The following is a 24,546-nucleotide window of genomic DNA, read 5'->3' as shown; positions in this document are numbered from 1 at the left end:
TAGGATATCCTGTTAAGAAGTGAAAATGTTTTTAGAACCAAAAATATCCAGTATTTTTCTACATTTTCTTTTTCCTATTTAGAGTGATTATAATCTTTCATTATTTGATGCATTTTACCTTCACTCTTTTCTTAGGTCCAAGGCACTAAACGTATGATTTCTTAGACATTATTGACCTCCCTTCCTAGGAAGCTGCTGGAGAAAAGGCATTATCACAAAGAGCGTGAGGTGTAAAAACACCAGAACACCAATTACTAGATATCAAAAATGGACACAAAATTCAAAACCAATGTATGACTATCTGCTGGTATGTAAGAAAGCATGATATACCTTAAGCTTACAGAAGTTCCAAACACGCCTTCAACTGAATTTACAATTCATCCCATCTTCATCTAATCTACTTCATCTAAAACAAGATTCTGTAACTATTTATACCTTTATTACAGAGAACTTGTCAATTCTCAGAATACTATATTTTTAACATTGAAAAAAAGGGTTACTAATCAATCCATGGCATTTCACACACCATATACGCATATGAATACCAATCCATAGAATCTAATCTAATTAATACTTCCTGAATTTTTCATCGAGCTTTTATTTTCTTTAAAGCGGATGTTAATCTCTATGATATTAATTGCATTAAGTAATAATCTATTTCCTGTGATTTAATTATCTACAAATTATTTCTTCCAATCTAAGATTAAACTCAGATTTGAAGATGGCAAATTTTATATACTCATGTACTTCAATTCTTTGTTCACAATAGCTTAAACAGTCTTATGTTGATATTATCTGTTCCTCCCAGCACTTTAACTAGAAACATTTCCATTTTCCAATAAATGGAAGTTTATTATCATGAACTGTGCTTTGCTACTTCTACCCAGCATTATTACTATCATTTGGAATTATTTCAATAATAATTTAAATGATTTTAATCATTGAGTACTAATGTTTCTAACAGTGTTGCACTGTGATAACACATCTCATTAGGACTCAAGCTCAATAACTTGCATTGATATATAGGTGCAATCATGTTGCAAAATGTCAGCTGCAGTATGAATAAGTCACAACTTCAAATCTCCAGCTCACTCTTGCTTCTTCCATTCAATCGCCCCTTTCCCAACCAGCTCCCAACACTGATAAAGGTAGATGGACCTGTACTACAGTTACAAATTGGCATGTATGATGTTGTAGGCATGACTGAATCATGGTTGAAAGAAGACTATAGCTGGGAGCATGATGTCCAAGGGCATTAAAAAAGACAGACAGGAAGGCAGAGGGGATGACATTGCTCTGTTGGTAAAAAAAAATGAAGGCGAGATTTCTAGAAAGCCCAAGAGATGGCTTTTTAGAGCAGCTTGTGGTTGAGCCCACTAGAGGATCAGCTCTTCCAGATTGGGTGTTGTGCAATATACCAGAATTGATTAGGGAGCTTAAGGTAACAGAACCCTTAGGAGAAGTGATTGAATTCACCTGGAATTTAGAGAAGGAGAAGCTAAAGTCAGATGTATCAGTATTACAGTGGAGTAAAGGGAATTATAGAAGCATGAAAGAGAAGTTGGCCGCAATTGATTGGAAAAGAACACTGGCAGGGATGACAACAGATCAACAATGGCTGGAATTTCTGGAAGCAATTCAGAAAGCACAGGATATATACATCCTAAAGAGGAAAAAGTACTCTAAAGGAACAATGACACAAGCATGGTTAACAAGAGAAGTCAAAGACAACATAAAAGCCAAAGATGGCAAATAATAAAGCAAAAATTTGTGGGAAGTTAGATGATTAAACGGCATGATTGGCTAGCTTACTTTCATATTAAGGTAAAGATGGAATATGAAAGTAAGCTAGCCAATAATATTAAAAGGGATACCAAAAGCTTCGTCAGATACAAAAAGTATAAAAGAGAGGGAAGAGTGGATACCGGATTGCTGGAAAACAATGCTGGAGAGGTAGTAGTAGGGGACAAGGAAATAGTGGACAAACTGAACAAGCAGTTTGCATCAGTCTTCACGGTGGAAGACACTAGGATAAGGTCTCAGGGTACTTGGAGGCACATGATAAAATAAGTCTGCAAGGTAGTCAGCACGGTTTCCTCAAGGGAAAATCTTGCCTGACAAATCTGTTGAGGAATTCTTTGAAGAAGTAACAAGCAGGATGGACAAAGGAGAACTGGTTGATGTGGTGTTTTCAGAAGGCTCTTGACAAAGTGCCACACATAAGGCTGCTTAACAAGTTAGGAGCCATGGTATTACAGGATGAATCCAGCATGGATAAAGCAATGGCTGATTTGTAGGAGGCAAAACGTGGGAATAAAGGGAACCATTTCTGGTTGGGCTGCCAGTGACTACTGGTGTTTCACAGGGGTCTGTGTTGGGACAGATTCTTTTTATGTTATATGCTAATGATTTTGATGATGGAATTGATGGCTTTGTTGCAAAGTTTGCATACGATACAAAAACAGGTGGAGGGGCAGGTAGATTTGAGGAAATAGAGATGCTACAAAAAGAAATAGATTAGGAGAATTGGCAAAGAGGCTGATGGAATACAGTGTTGGGAAATATATGGTCATGAAATTTGAAGAAATGAAAGGATTGACTATTTTCTATATGGAGAGAAAATATGAGGAACTGAGCTGCAAAGGGACTTGGGAGTCGTTGTGCAGGATTCTCTGAAGGTGAATTTGCAGGTTCAGTCTGTGGTGAGGAAGGCAAATGTGGTGTCAGCATTCATTTCAAGATGTCTAGAATATAAATGCAAGAATGTAATGTTGAGACTTTATAAAGCAGTGGTGAAGCCACAACTGAAATACTGTGAGCAGATTTGGGCCCATTATTTTCAAAAGGATCTGATGAAACCAGAGAGGGTTCAAAGGAGGTTCACGAAAATGATTTCATTTGAATAGGGGTGACCTCATTGCATCCTATTGAATGGTGAAAGCCTTGATAGGGTGGATGTGAAGAGCATGTTTCATATGGTGGGAAAGTCTAAGACTAGAGGATACAGCCTCAGAATAGAGGGGCATCCTTTCAGAATGGAGATGAGGAAGGATTTCTTTAGCCAGAGAGTGGTGAATCTATAGATTCACCAGGCAGCAGTGGAGACCAACTCTGTATGAATATTTAAGGCAAAGATTGATAAATTCTTGATTGGTCAGAGCATGAAGGGATGTGGAGAGAAGGCAAGTGATTGGGGATGAGAGAAAGTATAGATCGGTCATGATAAGATGGTGGAGCAGACTCGATGGGCCAAATGGCCTAGTTCTGCTCCTATATCTCATTGTCTTATTGCCTAAAGTTCACCCCTTTTATTCTTTCCACCTTCCCCCCACCCCTTCTGCTGTCACTAATAATTCCAACTTCTCCCAGACTTTATGAAAGATTATTAGTCTGAAATGCTATTTCCACTTCCATGGCCTTTTGAATACTTAAAACATTTTCTGTCTGATTTCATTAAACAATTCACTTTGCTTCCAAATAGATTGTGCTACTGATGGAGGAGGTCATTCATTCCATTTTCCAGAATGTTCAATTACCCAAGATTAATACTAAATACTGGCTGCACATTGTGCAAATAGCTGTACAGACACAAAGCCCCATTATAGATGATTTTACTGATTTCCTATTGAAATTGCATATGCACTTCAGCACTCATTTTTGATCTTAATATGGGCACAGGTCCACATAGTTCCTCTCAACCATCTCCAACGTCTGCATATTTTTTCTCAAGGAGACCAGACTATAAGCAGTAATCCAAGTGCAGCCTCACCAATTCTGTGTACTGTTGCAGCATAACCTCCCCTGCTCTTAAATTCAATCCTGATTGCAGTGAATGCTATTACAGGCAGTCCTCGGGTTACGAACGAGTTATGATCCTGAGTCCGTCTTTAAGTCGGATTTGTACGTAAGTCAGAACGAGTACATCGGTATTATTTATTGTCAGTTCGTCAAATGTTTGTCTTAGTATGTATTTTACCTTTCTGTGTATATAAAACACTTAAGAAACTTATGTATTCCAATAACTAAACCACTGCATTGTTTAGTAATAATTGTAGCTTTCATTGGGGAAGGGCCTTTCGCATGCTCCATTATTCTCACTTTATCCATTATCCTTTAAAATTGTTCCGATCGTTGACCGACTGCAGCCTAACGCTTTTCCAATGACCAATGGTGTTTCACCTCTTTCCAAGCACTTTATTATTTTCACTTTATTTTCAATCGCGATCGCTTCCCGTCAATGGAACAGAAACATTGCAGGCAGCGGGTCCCGAGCTCCACCGGCTCTCAAGGTCCGCTGGGTCCTAAGGACCACCACACTGAATTCCCCAGGTCCTAAGGACCATCACACTGAGACAGGTTAAATGACACAAGTTGGGACTGTGCTGGGTTTGGGTACTTGATCCTCCACAATATTCCGCGTGGGAATTTAAACTGGAGGTGGCAGGGTTTTTTTTTATGAGGTCAAGTTTCGAGCTCGACATCAATCCGGCACGGATGGTATGGGAGTCACTGGATCGACATCAACCTAGCGCAGGAGCTGTCTGTCACTAGATCAAACACGGGAACCCCAGCGCTGATCTCACTGTGCCACCAACCAACCGAAATGGGGTGGTGCGGGGCAGGGGCAGGGTCAGAGTGAAGCTTACTAAGAAAAGTTTAAGCCAAGTACAAAGTTAAACACTCAACACAGTGGCAACGACTTAAAATGGCGGACGGCGTCGCGATCTGACTTAAAATGGTGGACGGCATTCTCCTTCCTCGGTTCATAAGTATAAGTTGTCTGTAAGTCGGACGTTTGTAACTCGGGGACTGCCTGTATTCCACTGGGGTTTTCCATAACCTGTTGCACTAGCAAACCAACCTTTTGTGATTTGTGCAACAGACACAAAATGCTGGAGGAACTCAGCAGGCCAGGCAGCATCTACGGAGAAGAGTAAAAAGATGACGTCTCCAGCCAAGACCCTTCATCGTGACTAATGAAAAAAGAGGAGAGGTGGGAAGAGGAGAGGAAATTATACAACAGTATCAGTCAGGACCCCAAACAGTCCTTCCAGGTGAGGTGACACTTCACCTGTGAGTCTGTTAGGGTCATCTACTGTATCCAGTGCTCTTAGTGTGACCTCCTGTATATCAGTGAGACCCGACGTAGATTGGGAGACTACTTCGCTGAGCATCTTCCACCCAAAAAAGCAGAATCTCCCAGTCACCACCTATTTTAATTCCACTTCCCATCCCCATTGAAGTTGACAAAGACGAGAACAGAAGACAAGTTGGTGGTTGGTGCAATGTGCCAGCATTTTACCAGTCTTCTGTTTCTTCTCGCTAGCTGTTGTCAGAGTAAATTACAAGCAGTCGACAAAGGAGGTGCAGTAGATGTGCAGTACTTGGATTTTCAGAAGGTCTTTGACAAGGTGACACAAATGAGGCTGCTTAGCAAGATAACAGCCCATGGAATTACAGGGAAGTTACTAGCATGGGCGGAGCATTGACTGATCAGCAGAAAACAGAGAATGGGAATACAAGGATCCTAGTTTGGCTGGCTGCTGATTACCAGTGAAGTTCCACAGGGATTGGTATTGGGACTACTGCTTTTGCCGATATACATCAATGATTTGGACAATGGGATTAATGGATTTGTGGCTAAATTTGCCAATATTACAAAGACAGGTGGAAGAGCAGGTAGTGCTAAGGAAACTGAGAGCTTGCAGAGAGACTTAGATAGTTTGGGGAATGGGCAAAGAAGTGGCAAGTGAAATACAATACTGAAAAATGTATGGTCATGCATTTTGGTGGAAGAAATAAACGAGCAGACTAATACTTAGATGGGGACAGAATTCAGAGGTACAAAGGGACTTGGGAGTTCTTGTGCAGGATACCCTATAGGTTAACCCACAGGTTGACTTGGTGGTAAAGAAGGTGAATGCAATGCCGGCATTCATTTCAAGAGGTATAGAATATAAAAACAGGGATGTGATGTTGAAGCTCCATAAGGCACTTGTGAGACCACACTTGGAGTACTGTGTGCAGTTTTGGGCTCCTTATTTTAGGAAGGATATATTGACATTGGAGAGGGTACAGAGAAAATTCGCGTGAATGATTCCAGGAATGAAAGGGTTACCATATGAGGAACGTCTGGCAGCTCTTGGGCCTTGGAGTTCAGGAGAATGAAGGGAATCTCATAGAAGCATTCTGAATGTTAAAATGTCTGAACAGATTAGATATGGAAAAGTTATTTCCCATGGTAGTGGATTCTAGGACAAAAGGGCACAATTTCAGGATTGAAGGACATCCATTTAGAGCAGAGATGCGGAGAAATTACTTTTGTCAGAGGGTGTAAATAAGTAAAATTTGCTGCCACAAGCGGCTGTGAAGGCCAAGTCACTGGATGCATTTAAGGCAGACAGATGTGAGGTGCTCGTCCGGGATTGATTTCTGTGGAAGCTGTGTGATCACCCTCTTTAAATTGTGTCTGCGGCGAAGAGCTGGTGTGCCTTTGTGGGTGTGCGATTGCTGGTTATCACTGCATGTGTGTTGGGTGGGGTGGCTGCTGTTGGTAGTCTGGAGGTCGTTGTTCGAGTTCCGACTAGTGCTGATGAAATGGTGGTGGGACCATGGGTTGTCCGTACTGTTTGGAGAGTGAGGAGTGACAGGTTGGGATGTTTCAGCAGTGGTGGGCTCCGCCCGGTTGTTGGAATAATGTCCAGCCCTAAAGGGGCGGAGGCGGGGGCGGAGCGGACCCCTCAGTTGTTGGGTGAGTGGCAGTGCTTGGCTGAGGAAAAGCGACAGGGACGGGTTGAAAGTTTGAGTAGGCGGGCTGGTGATGTTAGAACTGTCGGGCACAATTACCTCGAAGTGACCGCTGCCAGTTCTGGGAACGTGTGGGAAAATGCGTGTGGTTTGACTGGAAGTCAAATGCCGCAGCTGGGGGGCTTATCATATCTGTGGCAGGAGATTGGTGGAAAGTTTTTAGGGTATCCCTTTTGCCTAGGGGGGGCAGATAAATTGCTTGTGGTGCCAAGGGGATCTGTCAAGGGGATCAGTTGTTGCGTTGATTCAAGAGGTGTCGGGAAACTTAGAGGAGGCTCAGTGGGGGAACGGCTTGGAGTCTCTGGGGGAGCACGTTCCCAGCAATGTACCAAGGAACTCCCGAAAGGAACAGACTCTATTCTTGAAGGCTTAGAGGGGCCACACGCACAGGTGTTGTTACGGATGGATGGAAGTCAAGTTAAAGCCATCCTCGGCACCGGGGCGTCAGTTAAGTTGCTGTACAGTTCGTTTTATAACCGTTATTGGAAGCACTTACCCTTGACGACATTGAGGGCACTGGTGATTTGGGATACCAGTGCCGTTGATTATCCAGACGACGGTTGTTGGTCAGTGAAAATGGAGTTCTTGGAGGCAAAAGTGGAGGTGACTGAGGTTCATGAATCGTTAATGCTGATGTGTCCGGACACTGTTGAGACGGGCAGCGTTTCTGTTCTAGAGAGAACCAATATCCTGCTGGTGCACTTGGGGGCCTGCCCGGAGGAGGCGGGTGAGCGCTGTTTGGAGGCATTGTCGATGCACCCAGAGTTTCGAGCTGCTTGTGCAGACGTGTGTAGCAGCATTGGGCCGATACCAAATTCAAACAACAGCCAGTGGTGGTACGGCCTGGGGGAAGTGAGACCCTCTTAGTGGACACTGCGAAATACCACAAGGGAGGGGAGTTGACTGCTGAAGACACCTCGGAGAGAGAGAGGTTGCGGTGACTGGCCCCTACAGTCGTGGAAGACGTAGGCAGCGTGTGTGTGGATTATAGTGCGTTGAAGAGGCGCACTGTCAGTGACCAGAATATGGCCCTGAGGGCCGAAGAGGCGATGGCCTGTCTGAGTGGTGTGACGAGGTTTAAGGTGCTGGATCTGAGGAGTGGATGTTGCCAGATCCCGATGAGTGAGGTCGACAAAGAGAAGACAGCCGTTATAAATTCCCTAGGAGTCTTCTGGTCCGAAAAGATGCCACAGGGCATATCTAGAGCCCTTGCAACCTTCCTGCAGGGCATGTGGAAGACCATGGGGGATGAGGAGGTGTTTGGAGTTTTGGCGTATGTGGATGATCTCTTGGTATTTGGACTTGCCTCAGGAGAATATGAAGTGAGGTCGTTGCAGGAGCGGCTGAGAATTACAGAGTTAAAGTGTTTTCTGGACACGTGCCAGGGCTGGCGAAGGTCGCAGCTCGTGAGTGACTGTCTCTACAGAATCAAGTTTGAAATGAAGACGGAGAGACTGGAGAAAGTGATCTGGAACCATTCAGAAGACTTACAAGTTGGAGGGAATGAAGAAAGTTGTCTGACTGAGGGCAATCACAAACTGAGAACCTGGAGAGGGGAGTTTGCGGAGGTGAAGAAATTACAGACAAATCTCAGAAGAGAGAAGCGGAAGCTTGAAGGGAACCTGAAAATGACCATCGACAGTTCAAATGAAGTGCAAAACCTGAAAGTTTATCTGGAAGAAGTCATGAGGAAGAAAAAGCTGGAGAGAAGTGCAGTGAATACTGAACAGGAGGCTGAAGAGACTGCAGGAGCAGTGCAGGCCATGTGTTTCCATTTGGAGAAGATCAAACAGTAGCTACCGATCGCAGAAATGAGGAAGAATACAGATTCGATGGATATTGTGCTGGATGTGTGGTACATGCTGCCTTTTGCTGACTTTCCCTCGACTGAGGAAGAGACCTTTGGCCCTTCTCCCATTGAGTCAGGTGTAGCGGGGAGGGTTAGCTGTGTGCAGTGTGGGGCATGAGTGAGAGGTTGAGAGAGGAGTTGGTAGTGGGCCCAAGGTATCCCCAGTTGTGTCCGAGCCTGAAGGGTTTAGGTGAGGGGGTATGGAGGTCTCAGAAGGGTTAGGGAACTCCCAGATAGTTGGCCTAAGTAGCGCCTGAGGAACAGGGCGTGAGGTTTACTGTGTGGGGAGGAGATGTCACTGTTTGTGCTTGGGTTACGGTGTGTTGGCAGGAAAGGTGGTGAGTTATTTAATAGTCATGAGGACATGACTTTTATTTGGTGGGGGGAGAGTGTAAAGGGGGTTTCTTCTTTTTTCTTTGTTACTATGTATGTAATCAAAAGGGTTTCTTTGTTTTGTTAACTAGCAGGAATGCTTCTTTGTTGCGAGAGAGTGCTGGGAGAATTGTATTCCTTTGTAAACCAAATGGGGATTAATGTTCTTTCTTCTGAGTCTGTAAGCTCTTGTTGACGGGCTTTTGGGCAGATCGGCGTGAGGGGGTTGAGAGGACGCAATGCTGTAAGCTGGGCGAGGAACGGACCCCAAGCGGGGGTCCGAGGCCAGGAGGTACTCCGAAGAGGGGGGATGAAGCTAGATGTGCTTGGTTGACCACTCGGAGAGTCCTGAGCTGCGAGTCGAGGAGTTCGGAGGGGATCGAATGGTGGCCAGAAGACTTCAGTAATTGAGCTCCAACGGTTGTGCACGAAGTGGTTTGGACTTTGATAAGTTTGGCGCCTTTTCTTTATTTTTTCTCTTCATATATCGTTGTTAATCACTTAGTTATAGTAACCTTTATGAATTGTACTCATTTAATGGCTTATGGTGTACTGTGTTTTTTGGCGAGGCGGGGACATCACACAGCATCCACACCAGCTGATTACCCAGTTTGGCGGGGCCGAAGGCTGCTCCCCCTAGACGAGAACGAGCTGAGCGAGCCTGAGGTGACCCAGGGGGTTACACAGAGATAGGTTTTTGATTAGCCAGGACATCAATAGGTATAGAGAAAAGACAGGGGAGTGAGGATGACTGGAAGAATTGGATCAGCCCATGGTTGAATGGCGGAGGAGACTTGACGGGCCGAATGGCCTACTTCTGCTCCTATATCTTATGGTCTTATGGAAAGTGCAGGATTCTTGGATTCCACATTGCAAGGATTGATCAACAAGGTTTGTGGCTGAGGGGTTGATCTGGGGACTTTGAGGTTCATGTTGCATGTGTTAATGAGTTCTGTTTACACTTTTTTTTGCTGCTTTTGAGAAGTTTGATTGGGGTGACCGAAGAGGACCAGGGCACTTTGGTGAAGACTGGTTCTGCAGCCTGCAGTCAGTTAGTGGTACTGAGCTGAACTAAACTGAATAAACTCCTGAACTCCTGGTTTGATGTTGATATCCTACATGTTGTTTGCTTGCATTTTGCCCTTTGCACAATTTGTTTTTTTTTGCGCATTGCATGTTTGATTTTTTTTCCTACGAATGGGTTCCATGGTGTTTCTTTGTTTTGTGGCTGCCTCCAGAGGACAAAACAGCGTTGTATTCTGCATACATCCTTTTATAATAAGTGCACTTTGAACTTTGAAGGGGCTACTGCACAGATTCAGAAAAAAACTACAGAAAGTTGTAAATTCAGACGGCTCCATCATGGGTACTAGCATCCCCAGCATTAAGAACACCTTCAAAAGATAATGCCTCAAAAAGTTGGCATCCATCATTGTTCCCCATCACCCAGAGCTTTCCTTCTTCTCATTGCTACCATCAAACTGGTGGTACAGGAGTCAGAAGAGATATACTCAAATGTTTCAGGAACAGCTTCTTCTTCTGTGCCATCAGATTTCCCTCAGGTTCAGCTAGCAGCTTAATCTAGGGAAGGACAGCCTCTGGCCCGGCCAAACTTGAGAAACCTTGTTTGGGTGGATGCTGTGTGATGTGTTCCCGTTACAAATCAGTACCATGAAATAACAAACAGTACACGCAGTATGCAATTAAACCATTGAACTTTATAACTCTTAGTTTTACTATAGGGTTAGTAAAGAAAATCAGGAAGAAAAAGGGCCTATTCTCATGAAACAGTTAATGCGCAATGTTGGAGCTCACAGTTTTCTCATCTGTTCGTTCTCCATCAATTTACCCCGGCGCCATTGACTCCCAACCCCATTCCAAGTCCACTCCATCCTGTAGTCCACGTCTTCCCTGTACTGGCATCTTCTCTCTCTATCTTCTGCCAAACAAAAGCCCACAAAACCTTTGCTTGGGGACACAAGAAAGAAAAACATCTCCCCTCATTGGCCAGCGCACATTCCGAAGCTCCTGTTATCTCTAGTCATAACCCAAACACTGTGCTACAGAGAAACCATTACACTAGCAGGGAAACCTTTCCCAGGTCATTACATATAGTTGGCAGAACTTCAGATGATGATGAAGAGCCATTCAGGAATAAGATAGATCAGTTGATTTAGTGGTATTGCAGCAACAACCTTGTACTCAATGTCAGTAAGATTAAGAACTTGATTGTGGACTTCAAGAAGGGAATGTCAAGGGAACACACACCAATCCTCATTGAAACATCAGAAGTGGAAAGGGTGAGCAGTTATGTTCCTGTGTGTCAACATCTCTAAGGATCTATCCTGGGCTCAACATATTGATGCAGTTACAAAGAAGGCGTGACGGCAGCTATATTTCATAAGGAGTTTGGGAAGAATTGAGATGTCAAAGACACTCACAGATTTCCACCGATATACAATGTAGAGTATTCTGGTATGGAGGGGCCACTGCACAGGACTGGAAAAAGCTACAGAATATTGTAAACTCAGTCAGCTCAATCATGGGCACTAGCCTCCCCAGCATCCAGGATACCTTCAAGAGGTGATGCCTCAAAAAGGCAGCATCCATTATTTAGAACACCCATCACCAAGGACATGTCCTCTTCTCATTGCTACTGCCAAGGTGGTGGTACAAGAGCCTAAAGACACTCAACATTTCAAGAACAGCTTCTTCCCCTCTGTGGGAATCTATCTATGAAATCAATCTATGAAAGCTACCTCAGTATTTTTCTCTTCTCTTTTTGCACTACTTTTTAATATATTTTTGTAATAAATAATTTTTATTTTTATGTATTGCAATGCTCTGCTGCCACAAAACAATAGATTTCATGACATATGCCAGTGGTTTTAATCTATCTTCCCTTTCCTTATTACTTACTTACTGATTCTTTTCTGCTTTTTAAAATTTTCCCAATCTTCCAGTTTCCCACTACTCTTGGCAACTTTGCATTCACGAGCTTTTAGCTTGATGCCTTCTTTTATTTCTTCAGTATTCAAAGACTCTTTTTCCTGCCCTCCTGTGCAACAGAGCCACCCATGGTGCCATGAATCTGGCTACTGCTGTCTTCCCCTGATGAGCCATTTCCACCAACCTCTTTTATATATTTTGGGAGGAAATGACCACAGGTATCTCCTGTTCTGCCTTCCTGCTATTGCTCTGCCTATTGTACATAACATAACAGTATCCTAATTACTAAAAATGGATTTACACATTTGTTAAACTTTGTAAACAGCATCTAAGACCTAGAAACTCCAGCTCTTATTTTTCCTTTTCTCATATTATCAGAAAAAAAACAACACAAGCATGCTGTGTGCTGTAATCATTTGTGGAGACAACTTAGTTTAATAAAAACATTCTCAATGTAATGGGCAAAATTACAAGCATTCAGCCAAGGTTGAAGGCACCACTACAAGAAGTAATTTGACCTTTCAAGCCTTATCCGCCATGCACCGTCTAGTACCTCATTCATTTTCATGATAATTCCAATATTCTTTGATATCTTAAATTTGTCAGTCTTAGCCTTGAATATATTCATTGGCAGAACTTCCAGACTTCTTGAGAAAAGAATTCCACAAACTCACAACCCTGGAACCTATGTTATTCATCTCAATGTTAAGTGAAGTATTACCCTAAAGTTTTGGCCCCTAGTTTCTGCTTGTGCAGCATTGCAAAACAACCTTTTGATACTTTGTTGATCCCTCTGGGAATTTTGTACATTTCTGTGAAATTGCTTCCCTTATTATAAACTCCAGCCTTGCACTCACATACATCAAGAACTCATTTATGTTAATCTCATGTCATAGGGTGGCACAGTGTAGAGGTTAGCACAATGCTTTACAGTACAGGCAACCCAGGTTCAATTTCCACTGCTGCAAACTGTAATGTGCTCTCCCTGTGACCGAGTGGGTTTCCTCCAGGTAATCTAGTTTCCTCCCACCATGCAAAGATGTTCCAGTTGATAGGTTAATTGGTCATTGTAAGTTGTCCAATGATTAGGCTAGGATTAAATTGGAGATTGCTGGGCAACATGGCTCGAAGGGATGGAAGGGCCTATTCTGTGCTGTAGCTCAATCAGTCTTCTCCAGTTATGGATAACAGGCATTACTGTAAGTGGAATGTGCAGCATGCACTCAGTAAGATTTGGTTCCCCAAGACATTTGTTAGTCGAATATATTTAGAGAATTTTGTTTTCATTTAATCTTTTCACATGGACAGTGCTGGCAAGTACATGTTTATTTCACATTGTATGTTCATATGTTCCTAGTTTCCTGTAAAAGGCATGATGGAATTTCACCTAGTATTATTTATTCACAGTAAGCAACACTCTTGGTTATAGTTGCAAGTTTCATTCTGGATGTTTGAGCACATAATTTAAGCATGCTTAGAGAACAGTGCACTGATCTGATGAGATTATTGAGCAGACTAATGAATTCCAAGCAGAGGCCAGGTTTGAATGCTGCGTAATCAGATGATCAATTTCATATCCATACAGGAATAATCAATTAATTTACTTAAAATTACTGAAAGCTTTCAAATACAAATAAAACTTGTACATAAAGTTCGAAGTTATAGAATATTGAAGAATTTGCAATGAGATTGGACCTGAAAGCTCTCTCATGTTTCCCTTCCCACCAATCCCCGATTCAAGTCGACATAAACTTGCTGGGTCGCCTGACTTCATATTAACTTTCCAGAGAATGGTGCTTGAGGTTATCATGGTTATCATCTCATTGAAACCACTGGAATTTTAAAAGGCCTAGATAGAGTAGATGCAGAAAGGATGTTTCCCATGCTAGGGGTGTCTAGGACAAGAGGGCACAGCCTCAGGATAGAGGGGTGTCCATATAAAAGGGAGATGTGCAGAAATTTCTTTATCCAGAAGGCAATGATTTTGTGGAATATGTTACCACAAGCAGTTGTGAAGGCCAGGTTGTTGGGTGTATTTAAGGCGGAGAATGACAGGTTTTTGATTGGCCAAGACATCACAGGTTACAGGGAGAAGGCTGGGGAGCAGGATTGAGGGGAAAAAAGAATTAGCCGTGATTGAATGGAAGAGCAGACTCGATGGGCCAAAAGACCCAATTTTGCTCCTCTGTCTTATGACCTTCCTCCCTTATCAAATTACAGCAGTTGCAGCTTTTGGTGTTTCCTCTTCTAAGCTTATAGCCTGTTATTACCTCCTTCACCTGCTTCCATCTGCACATTTTCCCACACTCTCTCCTTATTATCCTACCCATCTCCAAATTCTATCCTTCCTCTCCCTTCCCCCACCTGGCTCCATCTCCCTCCTCACCTGGTTCTGTCTGCTGCTTGCCAACCCCCTGCCTCACCACTCCGCACCGGCCATTTCCCCTCTACACCCTGAGTCCCAGAGCAGGACCTCAACCCAAAACATCAAATATCCCTTTCAAACAAGCATCTGTTTCTTTTTTTCTGAATGGAGTCTGTAATATTGCCGAGAAACAGCAAAGCAATGTTATCACATTGCATTATAACACATGTAGTGATTAGGCAAATTAATTCTTTGCCAAGGTTAGGTAGTTCTTACAATCATTTCAAGTAATGAGAGTGGTTATCCTTATCGTTCTCTAACTAGTTCGATTCTAATGGATAGCAATCAACCTTTTCAGCATCCTACTGTCAAGGTAGGAGTTGCCACAGTGTGATCAGTACCAATGAGTGCAGAATCACAGACTTATTTCAAATCTCAGTGATGGGAGCCGAGAGGTTTTCATATATCAGCTGGTAATAAAATTACTAACCTGGATTTTATTCATTACAACCTCTACTGTTCGCATTCCCCATTTCCCCATTCTTCTCCGGTCTGGATCCACGAAGCTGAATTTGGTGGTTGCCGAATCCTGGTTCTGGTTGGCCACACTGATGGTTCAGAAAATGCAATGCCACCTTCCTTCCTTCAACCCCTCCCCACCCCCTAGCCTTCCACACTGTTTTGACTTTAAACTGGGCCATGTAAAGACATTTGCCATCTTTCAAAGCTGTCAGGATTTTGGAAAGATATTTTCCCCAATTAAAAATAGCATTCAATTACAGTTTTAATGAATTGTAAAAAAATTACACCAGAATACACTTAAAATACACACCTGGATAACAAAAAAATCATATTCTTACTCCTGTAAAATCTTCATGTAAATCAATGGGCTCTCAGAATTTGGTACAGAATCTTGACCAAACTCCACATCTTTAGTGCAGGGAAATCTTAGCAAGTTCATGAATTGCTGTGGGCGTATTAACAGATTCACCACTTGGAATCTGTCAGCAAGTCCAGACTTAGCACATAATTAATGAAATGTCAAAGTTCCAAACTGACTGCAGATCTAAATATTCATTTTTTTCAGCAAGCATGGCCCAGTTTTAACAATCAGACAGGAACTAACTGATTAACTGCAAGACATCTCCTTTATTGCCTGTCAATTCAAAAGACATTCATAAAGCTGGACAATTTCATAGGTGTAGATCTACTGTTCCTGAAAATAAAATGCTTCATAGAAACAAAAATATATCCAAGATAATATATAGCACAACCAATACTTTATATTTCCTAATAATGTGCTATTTGTAGGAGAATCCAATGTTTATATACCTTCTTCTGCAAGCCTTGGAATGAGAGAAGGATATTTTTGTTCTTTAATGCCTGGATGTTAATCTGAGAGTTGACAGACTGACCTGGTGGAGCCTTTTTGATTTTTTTATAACACTGGATCTTTAGATTGGAGCTTGATTAGGGAGTAAAATTTAAAACTGATGAACTCTCAGCCAATTTATACACAAAGGCAGAAATATGAAATGTTCATTTTGCTGAAAAGGAACATTTTGGCATGTTAAACTAAAAGAAATTGACATTCTCAAGAAAACTGAGATCTCCGTTTGGTACCAAAATACCAGAAGACAGTAAGTAGTGAAATACTTTCAATATAGAGGAAGTATATGATATAACATGTACATTACCATCCCCAACTCTCTATTCCAGTATCTGGCATCAGAGTTGCAGAATATTTTAGTTTGTGTGACTAAGGTACTTTTGTAATTTCCACATTTATTGATGACAATTTACAGTATTTTCTCTCTATCATTCTTGTTTAGTTTCCTTTCATGGAACAAATGCACAAGAAAGTTGTCCATCATTGTAAGGAAAAAATTCTGTTTGCACACAAATGATCATGCTGAAAATAGTTACTAAACATGAATGATAACTGATACTGGACTGAAAAGTGTCACTTCAGGAAATGATCAGGGTTTTAGTGTAAAGATGGTTTAATCATTGTAGAAGGAATTCAGAAAAGAATAAAGAATGAAACTTTTTCCAATGACAGATCTCAAATTTTAGCAGCACACAGAACTTAAAATGTTTCTCCAGTAGAAAATCTGGAGGGTTACTAATTGTTAAGCACTTCTAATTCTTTGGATGCCCAACTACAGCTAAGAGTAAAGTGTTGTTGAGGCAACCCTTAATATGCATTTCTTTTCATTGGGAGATTTTGGATTGCAAAGTAAAATTTCAGGCAACCTGCAGATGAATTGATAAATGATTTAAGAAAAAAACGTGCATAACCATATAATCAGCAGTTAGAGAGTCACAATTATGAACTATAATTCTGACAATTATAAACTATTATAAACTATTTTCATATATCAAACTTACTGCCAGCTGCACTCTTCAGGGTTCTCATCTTGGTGAAAAGTAATTTCCTATGTACATTTCTTCTTCGTTTTTGCTCTTTTTTCACTTTCTGATTATCACCCAAGTTAATATTATTTCCTGGAAGCCTAAGAATTATGAAGTAGTTCCTTGCTTTCCATCTATCTATCGTCAATAGACATAAAATCTATAAAATGTCTTATTAAGTCACTATTTTTGATTTGCATGCTCTTTGGTTCTCTTTTATTTGTCTTGGAGGCAATATAATAAACATTCTTTATGAATTTTTAGCCTGTTTGGAATCTCAGTAGGATCATCTTTTGTTAAGACTCTGGCAGCACCCTCTAGGCAAAGATTGATGAAATGAAAATGGCAGCTGAACCACACCCCCAGTCTCTAGGAGAATCATCGTTTTTGATCATTAACATCTCTCCACTAAAGATTACACTTCAACTGTTTTTATTCCCCCCACACACACACACGTTGAGGCACAGCAAGCAGAAACCTTGCTATTTCTTTAGCATTTTGTCTGTTTTCTTTTTACGAGGCTGAGTTGCCAGCCAACCATTGAGGGAAGTGTACAAGGACCTGGCCAGATTCGATCTTGGGACCGCCGGCCAGCATCAGCGTTACTTTAACGGGTGCAAACCAGAGTCGTGTGGGAAACAGGACAACAACTCAGCAGATGGAAGGACTGAGGGGAAGGTGGAAGTAGATCTAACAAGAAAAACAGTCACGGGAGGCTTGGTTGTGAGAGCAGTAACTTCATGTGCTTGGTCGGGGGTTCCCAACCAATAGTCCATCAATCCCTCAGTTAATGGTAGGAGTCCATGGCATAAAAAAAGGTTCAGAATCCCTGTTCTAGGGTATCGATGTTTCAGGCGTGATTGAGATGCATGATGCATTACCAGTCAGTAAGAATGTGCCAGCTGCAGTACCTGGGGGGTGGGGGGGGGGGGGGAAAGGACTCATTCATTCAGGAAAAAAGGGTAGAGCTGAGATGGTAAAAGGTAAGATGAGCGCAATCACTCTGATGAGCATATGCTATTTCCCTCCCGACTGCCAATAGGCAAGACTGTTGAAGACATATTGTGAAAATTTTGTAAAACCCATAGGGTTTTTGTAGTGGGAGACTTGGAAATTTCCCCCAAAATTGACAAGGATTTCCTGAGTATAAGAGGCTTTAATGGGGCAAAATCTGTTAGGTGCACCAAGAGGGTTCTCAAAACATTACATAGAAAGTCCAAGTAAAGGGAAGGCCACACTGGTATTGAGAAACAGCCTGGCTAGGTGATATGCGTTTCAGTGGAAGTGCATTTTGGGAATAGTGATCGTAACTCCATAAATTTTCTGAGAGTTTGGATAAGGATAAAACTGATTCTCAGGTGAAATTGCTAAATGAAAGGAAGGCAAATTACAACTTAGTTAGGCAGTATCACAGAAGAGTAGCTGGGAGCAGCTGTTATTGGGAAAGCTTACATCAGGCTCATTGAAATTGCTTAAAGAACAGCTGATCAGAGTTCAGACTGGTATATTAGGGTAGAGACGAAAGACAAGGATAGCAAGGTCTGACAACCTGGAATGCTGAGATATGTTGAATATTTAGTCAAAAAGGGGGTGAGTGTAAAGCTTAGTAAATTGAAATCAGATAGTACATAAGGGAATATAAAGAAAGCAGAGAACTCTAGCAGTGAATAAGAAGATCAAAAGGGGTCATGAAGTATCCATGGCTAGCAGGATTAAGGAAAATCCAAAGGCAATGTATACATGAATAAAAACAAGAGGGCAAACGGGGAGAGTAAGACCAGTCAAAAGATAAAGGAAGCAATTTATATCTCGACTCAGAGGCTGTAAGCGGATTAAGATGGGTAAATTCCCCATGGAATCTATCCTGGTTTGCTGACAGTCAAGTGATGAGATTGGTGGGGTCAAGATGAAGACTGTTGTGTCTATTCGAGGCACAGATGAGGTCCCACAGAACTGGAGAGTAGCCCATGTGGTTTCCTGTAGCAACATAAGTGCATGGAGTAGTAAAGAAGGTGCAAGACATGCTTGTCGTCATTAGGCAGGCTATTAATTCGAAGCAAGAGGCATATAGTGAAGAAGTAAAGGCATCTCAGAGAGAAGCCATTTTTTTTTAACAGTTCAGGGAAAAGAGGCTAGACTACAAAGGTGCGTGACGTAGCGTGGCAAAGGTTTAAAAAAAAGGACAGCCATATACAGTGGCCATCGTCTGACTGGACTGAGTCAGAGTGGGACAGCTTTGGCTCATCGGGGTTCGGCATGAACAGGCAGAGGCAAGGGTAGGTTCCAGTAAGTTGTTGTTGTTGTTGTTTTTCTCTCATTTGATTTTTTTCACTATGAAGTTTAGAGAGAATGCCAGACAGGATGTTGGAATGCTCCTCTTGCAGGATGTGGGAAGTCAGGGAGAACCCCGGTGTCCCTGACAACGCCACCTGCAAGAAGTGCATCCAGCTGCAGCTCCAAACAAACTGCATTAGGGAACTGGAGCAGGAGCTGGATGACCTCCGGATCATTCGGGAGAATGAGGAGCTTATAGATAGTAGCTACAGGGAGACAGTTACACCAAAGGAACAGTGCACAGGTAATTGGGTTACCGTCAGGCGGGGGAAGGGGAAAGGGCAGGCAGAGCAGGACTCCCCTGTGGCCATTCTCCTCAACAACAAGTATACCAATTTGGGTACTGTTGTGGGGGGGTGATGACTGACCTGGGACAAGCTGCAGAAGCCGGATCTGTGGCACTGAGTCTGGTTCTGCAGTGCAGAAGGGAGGGTGGAAGAAGAGGAGAGTTGTAGTGATAGGGGACTCGATAGTTAGAGGAACAGACAGGAGATTCTGTGGTCGCGACAGAGACTCCCGGATGGTTTGTTGCCTCCCGGGTGCCAGGGTCAGGGTTGTCTCTGATCATGTGCACAGCATTCTGAAATAAGAGGGTGAGCAACCAGATGTCATGGTACACATCGGTACCAAAGACGTAGGAAGAAAGAGTGAGGAGGTCCTGAAGAGTGAGTATAGAGAGCTTGGTAGGAAGTTCAAAAGCAGGACCTTGAGGAGGTCATCTCAGGATTGCTCCCTGTGCCAGATGAAGTGGTAACTGCGGGCTCACTTTTAACATTTAAGAAAAGCTTGGACAGGTACATGGATGGGAGGGGTATGGAGGGATATGGTCCAGGTGCAGGTCAGTGGGACTAGGCAGAAAAATGGTTCGGCACAGCCAAGAAGGGCCAAAAGGCCTGTTTCTGTGCTGTAATGTTCTATTGGTCTATTAAGTGTAATAGTCAGAGGTCACATTGCAGCCATATAAAACTACAGTACGCATTCAGAATACCGTGTGCCTTTCTGGCTGCTCAATTACAGAAGAGATTTGAAGCCTTTGGAGAGGATGCAAAAGAGGTTCACCGGAATGCTGCTAGGAATTAGAGAATCATAAGGAGAGGTTGGATAAAGTTTGATATTTTCTGTGGTGTATCAGAGGCTGACAGAAGACCTAATAAGAGGTGTATAAAACCATGAAATGCAAAGATAGAGCACATAGTTCTGTCCCAGGTTAAAAATGTCAAAGGTGAAAGGGGAAAAATTAAAGATAAAGGTAATCCACTGGAGAGAGGAATACAGATCAAATTACCTTAATTTGACTGAATCTTGGGAATTCTTGAAACCAGTTTATCAAAGCATCGTTAGGTAGGACAAATGCTAATTGGTTGCTAAGATGAACAGAAGCAAAATGCATGCAAAGATGAGTGGGTAGGGTTGATGTGGAGAAAGCACATAAAGATTTTATCAAATTTAAAGATGTACCATCTTAAAACAAATACTGGAAAGTATGGGACGAAATAGAGAACTTGTAGAATCAGTTTAAAACTTGCTGGAGAACAGGTTTTAGATGACAATGACTGAAATTATAGAGAGTGGATATGCTTAAATGGATGACAAAAGAACTGCTACCATCAGGTGAAAGGAACTGATGCACATGTCAATAACTGACAGCCACAAAGCAGCTCCCTTAGTGTGCTTCCTCAGTTGTCTTGGTTGGGTTTCAGTTGCATGAGGTTAGTGTTGTGTCCACAAGCTGACATTTAGACATTTAGAATATTTCAAACTCTAAAATGCACCCCTAAATCATGACACTATGGATTTAGTGGTGACAAGCAGAAATGTCGGCTTCCAGAATTTAGGCAGAAACTTAAATTAGTGTAAAATTCAAATCTTCTATTTCCACTAAAATTTGCACCACCCTTCCCTCTCCTAGACAGTAACATCATTGGAATGTTGGCATTTTGGTTTTTAGCTACTGATGTTTCTGTCATCAAATTGTTTCAATAATGGCAGTGCCAATTTTGACTTTAGCTTAACAATTAGGAGAAAGTTCAAGCATATTCTGTAAAAATCTTCTACTTGCCTTAACACAACGATGCACCTCATGATACTCCTCGGAGTGGGTTAATGTCTTATTTAAAATGAAGCTTCACAATAAAGAGGTAAAAACTGTACACATATTTATATAATTGTAACTTAACTTCCAACTTAGGTAGACTCTCATGCCTAACTTTCAGTTGTGAAAATTCCTAAGCATTTTTGTTTTATTCACCAGTCTGTGAAAGTCAGCTTAAAACGAGCAAAGATCACCATAAAATCACCATCAGAGATTTTACTAACTGTAATCAATATAAAAATGCCAAGTTATGAATAATGTAGATTATATAATGTATCCCAACCTTAGAAGCTGTTGTTGTAGAGGAAGCAGAGCTGGGCATTAAGCTTGTTATCATCTCGTTGCTCGCTGTGGTGGAGACAGGTGTGGCTGCAGCTAACAGGTGGGAAGGAACCATCGGCAGTGGCAGAAGACCAGGTCGGTTAGTGATGCTGTTACTGTTGGCAATGCCACTGGTGCAGTTGGTGTTGTTTACATTGCTACAACTGTTGATTCGTTCTTGCCAGTCCCAGCCACTGCGATAATCCCTCTCATACCGGCTGTGATGCCGTGACATCTCCAAAAGTATACTTGTGTCCTTTCAAGTCAGTAGGATCTGGAATTTAATGGACAGTGGTGTCATTAACATAAAAAGTTAATGTATGTTTACAAATAGGATTACTATTTATACAGTTTACCAATTTGTAAGTGACAAAATCAGGTTAATTGCAGCATATCGAATTCCCTGTAAACATATTACATGAACAAAACTCTTATTTTGATAACCACTCATTTTAGTGTGACTGCATTTCAAATCACAGGTTAGCTTCAATGCATTTTCCACTGCACTGAGCACATACAAAATACATTTCAATGCATCTTTGAAAGCAACTTTCTTGAATAATTCTTCTAAATTTCTATATTGCGAACAATATATTAAACAAATTCAGGTAAATAATTTATATCAGTAGCACTTTTATTAGATTCAAAAGCATGGAAATGACATTGAAATTTTAAAGATACTTTGGCTTGCATAACAACTGAAGAGTTTTGTCCACACAGAGTGAACACAAGTGCAGTGTTTGCAATATAAGGCAGGAAGTGACAAAACTTGCACAGACACTGGGCAATTAAATCTCAACCTAAAAAGTTAACTCTCCAAGATGTTGCCAAACCTTGTATTTCCATCATTTATTCTATTTACTAGTCTATTTACTTCAGACTTCCAGCATCCATTACGTTTTCAGTCTTAATAAATTACAAGTGAGTTATTCATCATTTAAAAAAGAGTAAACTGAAATGACTCTTTTGTTAATGACAATCAAAAGGCATATAGTGTGCATAATTAAACTTGACCCAACAACAACTCAGTGCAGATGTCTTACTTGATCACACTGTAATGGTGATGTCTCTATAACGTTGATAGCACTGCTTGGCAAAGAACCAAATAGAGATCAGTGAACCACTACCAACCTTACTCCAACTGCCCACTTGTTCGGGTTCTCCATACAAATCACCTCCTTCCCCTGTAAGCGTTTTAGCAATCAGATTAGATTTTGAGCAATCAATCTCAGTTTATGTATAATTTTTCAACAATACGCCAATTTGGCACAGCACGTAACTGTTGCGATTTGTGGTTTAACTCAATACAATCTTAGAAAGAAAATCACTGTCAAATTTAGTGCTAATAGAACAGTTGGCACCTGCCTCCGCAATGGATAGCATTGTCAGTTCCAGAAAAGCAAATGAGCTTTACTGCAATAATTGATCACCTCTCTTAACTTTCCATCAAGATAGCAAAGCTTGCATTGTTCTTTCTTGGCATCTGTGAGCAGTGAATTACAATGTTATCAGGTATAAGAATAAAGTACAGCAAGGTTGTATAAGAATGTTGCAGTCTACCCACCAGATTGTTTGATGACTGTGACAGTTTCTTCAGCTGCTATTGAAATTCCTACTGATGATAAGTATACTTTCAAGAGTCAAAAGAAGATGCTTCCCTAGCAGTTAACAGTATGGCTCAATATAAGCAAAACCTTTACTTATTTCCCAAATTAGAGAAATATTTTTGGAGAAAAAAATAGCTGCAGGTATTAATCAGCTGCCAGATGGTGAGGTTCTTTAGTGATGGCGCTTTCTTGAGGAACAGCCTCTGGAAGATGTCCTCGATGGTGGGGTGAATTGTGCCTGCAATATAACTGGCTGAAACTACAACCCTCTGCATTTCTGTGATCCCTGTCCATTGGAGTTTCCATACCAGGCTATGATACAATCAATAAGAATATTCTCCAATATATTTCTGAAGAAAATTGTAAGCATCTTTAGTGACATAACATAGCTCTTCAAACTCCTAATGAAGTAGAGCTGTTGGCATGTCTTCTTGATTGCATCAATGTGTTGGTCCCAGGGTAGATCTTCTGAGATGTTGACACCAAGGAAGTTGAAGCTGCTTATCCTTTTGACTGCTGTTCCTTTAACGAGGATTGGTATGTGTTTTCCTGACTTCCCCTTCACGTAATCAACAATCAGTTCCTTGGTTTGAGTGCAAGGTTGTTGCTGTGGCGTTATTCAAAACTGTCGATGTAGCTTTCACATCACCATCTGAGATCCTACCGACAACAGCAGTACCACTGGCAAATTTATCCATGGCATCTCAGGTGTGCTTAGCCACACATTCAAGAGTGTAGAGAGAGTAGAGCAGTGCACTTCCTTGAGATGCACAGGTGTTGATTGTCGGTGAGGAGATGTTATTAATGATCTGCATTGACTTTGGTCTCCCAAGCAAGGAATTTGAGGACCCAGTTTCAGAAGCCCAGGGTATTATGCTTGGTTATTATAACTGAGGGAATGATGGTGTTTTAAATTGAGCTACAATCAAGACATAGAAAGCTGACGTATATCTTGCTGTTGTCAAGGTGCTCCAAAGCAGAGAAGAAAGTCAACGAGATTGTTTCTATTGTAGACTGCTGCAGTGGTAAGTGGATTGTAGCAGATCCAAGTCCTTGTTCACATAGGAATTAATTCTATCCATAATCAACCTCTTGAAGTATTTCATTACGTTAGATGTGAGTGGTACCGGGTGGTTGTTGCAATATTCAGTAATTTCTCACCTTATGTCATGGTGTGATTTATATGGGCTTGGTTGAATGTGTGCACTACTGATAAGACCATAAGACATAGGAGTAGAATTAGGCAATTCAGCCCATTGAGTCTGCTCCACCATTCCACCATGGCTGATCCTGGATCCCACTCAACTTCATATACCTGTCTTCTCACTACATCCTTTGATGTCCTGACCGATCAGGAGCTATCAAATTCCACTTTAAATATACCCATGAACTTGGCAGTCTATGGCAAAGCATTCCACAGATTTACTACTCTCTG

At 41.7% G+C, this 24,546-nt stretch overlaps 1 protein-coding gene across 11 annotated transcripts in view; it reads right to left on the bottom strand.

Moving 5' to 3' along the window:
* Positions 1-24,546, bottom strand: part of LOC132400639 (kelch-like protein 29) — a 436,778-nt gene that overhangs the window by 214,341 nt on the left and 197,891 nt on the right. For all 11 annotated transcript variants that reach the window (XM_059981820.1, XM_059981810.1, XM_059981815.1 and 8 more), the window contains one exon: positions 21,467-21,778. In XM_059981820.1, the coding sequence (XP_059837803.1) occupies positions 21,467-21,739 (273 nt within the window). In that variant the 5' untranslated portion in view covers positions 21,740-21,778. The remainder of the gene's footprint in view (positions 1-21,466; positions 21,779-24,546) is intronic.

Source organism: Hypanus sabinus, chromosome 10, assembly GCF_030144855.1.
Source record: "Hypanus sabinus isolate sHypSab1 chromosome 10, sHypSab1.hap1, whole genome shotgun sequence".
Classification (NCBI taxonomy): Eukaryota; Metazoa; Chordata; class Chondrichthyes; order Myliobatiformes; family Dasyatidae; genus Hypanus; species Hypanus sabinus.
The sequence above is the reverse complement of the archived record's forward strand: the minus strand, read 5'-3'. Positions and strand labels throughout refer to the sequence as shown.